The 6,000-nt window shown below is 51.3% G+C and overlaps 1 protein-coding gene across 1 annotated transcript in view; it reads right to left on the reverse strand.

The window, feature by feature from the left end:
* Nucleotides 1–6,000, reverse strand: part of MEGF8 (multiple EGF-like-domains 8) — a 52,518-nt gene that overhangs the window by 32,554 nt on the left and 13,964 nt on the right. The window contains 5 exon segments of the mRNA XM_006871511.1: nt 2,486–2,649; nt 2,722–2,866; nt 3,190–3,309; nt 3,677–3,831; nt 5,840–5,962. Coding sequence (XP_006871573.1) covers nt 2,486–2,649; nt 2,722–2,866; nt 3,190–3,309; nt 3,677–3,831; nt 5,840–5,962 — 707 coding nt within the window.

Below are 6,000 nucleotides of genomic sequence, written 5' to 3' on the forward strand. Positions count from 1 at the left end.
AGGAACAATTGTGAGGCTAGACAGCACATGATCGGGCAGTTTTCCCTTCTTTCCTGTACACGGCTGCTGTGTGTTGAAACCGCAAGTGAGAGAAGCCAGACATAAAGGCCACATATAATTCCATTTATATGAATTGTTTTTAGGTGCCGTCCATGAGTCAGTTCCGACTCAAAGAGACCCTCTGCGCAACAAAACAAAATACTGCCCGGTCCTATGCTATCCTCACAATTTGTATGCCGGAGCCCACTGCTGCTGCCACTGTGCCAATCCATCTCATTGGTGGGGCGGATCTTCCTCTTTTTTGCTGACCCTCCATTTTATCAAGCATGATGGCCTTCTCCAGGGACTGGTCCCTCCTGATGACAAGTCTGAAGTATGAGAGACAAAGTCTGGCCATCCTCACATCTAAGACTGCACATCTTCCAAAACAGATTGATTTGTTCTTGTGGAAGCCCATAGTACTTTCAATATACTTCACTAACACTATAATAAAATATCCAGAGTTATTTGAAATATCCAATTCCATAAAGACAGAAAGCAGATTAGTGGTTGCCAGGAGCTGGGAAAGAGGGGACTAGAAAGTGAACGAGGGTTCAATGAGCTCAGGGTGTCCTCGTCGGGTGATGAAAACGTTCTGAAACCAGATCATGGCGGTGGCACAATGTTGAGTGTACTAAATGTCACTTGTTAAGTGCTGTTGAGTCGGTTCTGACTCGTAGCAACCCTACACAGGGTTTCCAAGTAGTGTGGCTGCTGAGTTTGAACCACCGACCTTGCGGTTCAAACAGACCTTGCGATCCAGTGCTTATCCCACAGCTCCACACCAGGACTCCAATTGTCAGCAATGGTTTATTTTATGTTTGACGTATTTTTTTTGTTCTATATGTTTTACCACAATTTAATGTGGCTTTGTTTTTTGTGTGTCTTACTGGCCTAGCTGAGACTGGAGAACTCCCAAAGACTGTTGTTGTTATTACCCTGCGACACTCTTCAAACCTTGAACTAAAACTAACCCGAGGTCATCTTATAAGACTAAGTAACAAACAGGCTCAAAAAATAATGAATGTCACGCTAAGAACTGAGTTCTTTAAAAAAAAATTCACCTTTATGAACTACTATGTAAGTCTCTACCTTAAGCATAATAAATTTATTATTATATTTTTTATCACACAATTACTTTAAAGCACAGACAGGAATGTGAGGAAGCAGGAAAACTGGATGAGGACAAACAGAACAGGAAGGAAAAAGGCGAGAATGTTCACGCATGGGAAAGAACGTAACTGATGTCACTGAGCAACCGGCATAGAACTTGTTGAATGGGAACATGAACTGCTGTGTAAACCTTTACCAAAAACACAATAAAATATGACTTAAAAAAAAATATATATATATGACTTAAAAAGAAAAGCTAATGGTGCGGTGTAGTGAATTCTTCACTGTCTCTTCTAACCATGTTGTTGTTGTTGTTAAGTGCCGTCAAGTCGGCTCCGACCCATAGCGACCCGGTACAGGGTTTCCGAGGGTGTAAATCCTTACGGGAGTAGAAAGCCTCATCTTTCTCCCGCGGAGCGGCTGGTAGTTTCGAACCGCTAACCTTAAGGTTCACAGCCCGATTCGTAACCACTACGCTACCAGAGTCTTTGTAAACTCCCACTCAATGACTCCTTGCTGGTAGGTCTGGGAAGGAGAAGGTGGAGGAAGATGCTGGTAGATGATATGATTCACTTGTGATTGTTAACAGGCTTGGGATGATAAACACTTGGGAATCCAATGGGAGGACTGGTCAGTGTTACCATCCAGCTGAGTTTAAAACAAGCCATCTGAGAAGCAGAGAAGGATCCTCGATCTCACTAGCAACCAAGAAGAACCAGAAGCAGAGTGTGTCCTTTGCACCCAGAGACCCCTCCCTGCACATTGAAACTCCTTGATCCAGGGACAGAAAAAAACTATGACACCAGAGAAGTGGCAGAGAAGCAGCCGGCTTCCCAGCCCAGGGCGCCAGTACAGCTTAGTGACTTGGGCAGGAGGCTTGCTTGCAGAAGAGGGCTCCTCCAGGCACATAACTGGGGGAGCTTGGTTTGGTGACCCACGGAGCGAGAGCTGAGTGCCTTTGGGCTAAGGCTTAGGGTGGAGCAGTTTGCTCTGTGAGCATTTATCAGCAGCCAAGGTAGAGAGAGGCCGGCCTGTGGGCACCGCTTAAGAGAGACTGTCAGGGCTGGAAGCATTGTGCCCTGGGCATTTCTGACCCTGAACTGTAGCCTGTTAACCTCCCTAGTAAACCCCGTAACTCTGAGTCTTGTCTCTGTGTGGCGTGACCACTGCACTGAATTGTGGAACCTAACTGTAGACAGGGTTGTCGGAGGGATGGTTGGTGTCAGGTTTGTTTTTTTTTTTGCATATAGAAAAAAATGTCTTAATCAGGAAAATGAGCCCCTCAAACATCAAGACTTATGGGGTCAACACAACCATGATAACTGAGTCAGACCTTGTCGGGCTGGGAGGCGTTGGGCGGCTGCTGGAACGTGAGTAGGTGCAGGCCAGGAAGGAAGCTTTGAGTAACACAGGCCTCCAGGGAGGTGACGAAGACAGGCGCTGGCCCCCACCAGCCCACAGTGCCTGAGATCTGCTCCCCACGGCAGCGGGCCTGCTCTGTTGGGAGAGTAGGGAGGCGGTCAGGGCCAAGTGCTGCCCTCCCCGCCCTCCCCTCCGCTGGACACTCACCGGGTCGTGGGAGGCAGCTCTCGTTATGCACACACCACCCTAGGGTGCCGGGTCCCCGGGGCGGGGTTGCGGGGCTGCTGAAGGCCAGACAGGCCTGGCAGTCCCCCAGGAGGCGGCCCAGACCCAGGCAGCTGGCAGCCGGGCACTGCAGGGAGGAGAAAGGGCAGATTCCCTGCTCACCACAGCTCCAGGGGTCCGTGAAGGGCTGCAGATCCAACATCCCAGGGCAGAATAGACCAGATATTAAAGGATGAAGAGCTGAAGGCGGGGTTGGGATGAGGGAGACCCAGAGGACAGGATTGAGGGTCCAGGGACAGCGGCCTCAGTTCAAAATGATCTCAGGGGGCCAAAGGATCAGGGGTCAGGAATGAGGCTCTTAGATATGAAAACCTGTCTCCCAGCTGGGGGAGGAAGGGGCTTCTCTACTTGGGTGCAGGGTCTCTGAGAAGGTTCAGGAAAGTCACTCACAGCCCCTGAGGGGGTCCCAGGAGGAGGTGCAGCTTGGCAGGCCCCCTGACACCAGCTGCATTCGGGGTCTCGGGAGCAGACGCTGTGGTCTGTGTACATGGAGCAATAGTCCAGGTGGTACTGTAGGGGACAGGGAACAAGATGGGGGTACTCAGACCAGGGCCTGCCTCCTCAGCCCCACCCATGGCCATTGGAATGAATCAATTCCAACTCGTAGCATACTAAGTCTCTATGGGAGCAGACAACCTCAGCTTCTCCTTGCGGAGCAGCTAGTGGGGTTTAACCTTATAGTTAGCAATCCAGTGCTTACCCTACAGCACCAGCAGGGAACCCTGATTGAGGAGCACCTTAAAGGCCTCCATCCGCCCCTCCCTGGCCCCAGGGATCTCCATCCCGCCTCCTTTAGATCTGGGGACCTCCCCCCTAATACTTCTTTCCTCGAGCCGCCTCCACCCCGTTATGGTCTTCCTATCACCCTAGTACTCACATCTGGCGCAGGTGCCTGGAACACAAAGGGGGGCACTTTGTAGGCCATCAAGTCCCCACGGGGCCGGCCACTGTAACCCCCAGCCACCAACAGGACACTACCACCAAGCACAGCTGCCACATGTGAATAGCGGCCACTGGGAGGTGCTGCTCGGCCTAGGAGAACAGACACCCAGGAGATTCAGGCCCCCAGCCCCTACCAGGGCCTCCCCTGCCTGCTGGGGGCTGATGGTGACTTCCTAACCCTCAACCCCACCTGCCTGAGGGAACCCACCCAGGCTGCTCTACTTCTCTTCCCTCTGCACACCACACTCCTGCAAAGTAATCAGACAGAGCATTATCTCTGGGGTCCAAAAGATGTGACTTCACCAAGATACAACCACTGGGTCTCTTACTTGTCAGGAGCAAAAGAGTTAAGAAGTTACCAATATCTCAGAGAGGTAAACAAGGCTACGAGACTGAGAACCTACCCGAGCCATAACCCCATCAACCCTGAGACCAAAAGAAGGAGAGGGCGCCCATTCTGACTGGGATCACAATAGATGGTCCTAGATAGAACGGGAGAAAAATATAGAACAAAACTCAAGTTATTTTTAAAAAGAGGTCACTCTAACTAAGACCAGCTAAGATTAGAGAACTCCCTGAGACTGTTTTTTGCCATCCAGTCGATTCCCATTCATAACAATCCTGGGTAGGTTTCTGTAGCTGTCAGTCTGTTACCGGCACAGAAAGCCTCATCTTTCTCCCATGGAGCAGTTAGTGGATTTGTACTGCTGACCCTGCGGCTAGCAACCCAATGAGTAACCCACTACACCACCAGAGCTCCTTCCCTGGAGAAAAAAAAAAAAAAATCCAAACCCACTGCCATCGAACCGATTCCAAAATACAGCAATGGTATTTCTGAGGCTGTAAATTTTTATGGAAGCAGAAAGTCTCATTTCTCTCCCATGTAACAGCTGGTGGATTTGAACCGCTGACCTTGCAGTGAACAGCCCAACGCCCTATGCTGTAAGAGTGTGGGTCTTGGCCCACAGTGAATCACAGGCAGAGAAGGCGGAAGATACTTGGTAGAAACCTCCCACTCTAGCCCAGAGAGGGGACCTAGGAAACACACAGGGAGAGGGTCCTGAGGCTGGGGGTGTCAAAAGCCAGGTCTGGGCTTTATCCCTAACAAGTCATCCAGGCTCTTTTGAGGTCCTCCCTCCAGCCTACTCCTTAAGTGTTAACATTCCTTCCTTATTCCTGGCCTGTGTCTCCTTTTTGAAGCCACACAAATGGGCCTCTGGGAGATCCATGGCCCCCTGAGATGAAATGCCCAGTGTGAGTGCAAGTGTCTTTCTGGGGAGAGGGCCTGTGCCTCTCATCTGCTTCACAAAGCAGTCTCTGATCTGTAGAGTTAGAGTGGATTCTCCACACCCCTCCCTGGAGAGGGCTCTGCCCTCTGGCCAAGCAGGACCCTCGCTGCTGGTAGGAAAACAACATGCTAAGCCTGGCTGGGCTCACACACCAGCTCAATCGACTCTCACCATGGGCCCTGGCTTCAGGGGCATTCTAAGCTCCATCCTAAAGACAGGGAGACTAAATAACAGATTTGTTGTGCTTTTAGGCGTCGTCCAGTCAGTTGTGACTCCAGGTGACCCTAATTATAACACTGCCCACTGCCCGGGTCCTGTACCACCCTCACAACCATTGCCATGTTGGTGCCCATGGTAGCCGCCACTCGGGCAATTCATATCTCGTTAGGGGTCGTCCTCTTTTTGGCCGACCCTCTACTTTACCACGCATGGTGTCCTTCTCCAGGGACTGGTCCCTCCTGATGACATGTCCAAAATACAAGAAACCAAGTCTCACCGGAGAACTTAAGTGCTGGGTTTAGACAGATGGTTGCTTGGGCCCAGCCGTCCTATGCTACTATGCTCACTGTATGACCCTGGACTGGTCATTACTCAGGCAGTTCCCTGGGGCAGCTGGAAACTGCCAAAACCTGGATTGGTGCCTGGATCAGACAGGGCTAGAATAGCCTCCCATCACTATGGTAACAGTATCCCAGTCAGGCCAACAGCCCATGTTTGCCTCTTGAGGCCCACCGCTCCACGGGGCTGTCTGACTCACTCCGATGGGAATCTCGGGAGCCCCTTGGGGAAGCACAGAGGACCACTCTTACCCTCAGGGGTCCCGGGTGGGGCAAGCTCAGCCCCTGACACCCACTGATGGCAGCCCAGATGGTAGAAGAAGATGCCGTCTTCGTAGCACTTTTCCTCCTGGTAGTGGGTATGCACATTGCCCCCTGGGGATGGAGGAAGGACAGGGACCATGGGCAGGCCT

The sequence above is a fragment of the Chrysochloris asiatica genome, unplaced genomic scaffold (assembly GCF_000296735.1).
Source record: "Chrysochloris asiatica unplaced genomic scaffold, ChrAsi1.0 scaffold00168, whole genome shotgun sequence".
Classification (NCBI taxonomy): Eukaryota; Metazoa; Chordata; class Mammalia; order Afrosoricida; family Chrysochloridae; genus Chrysochloris; species Chrysochloris asiatica.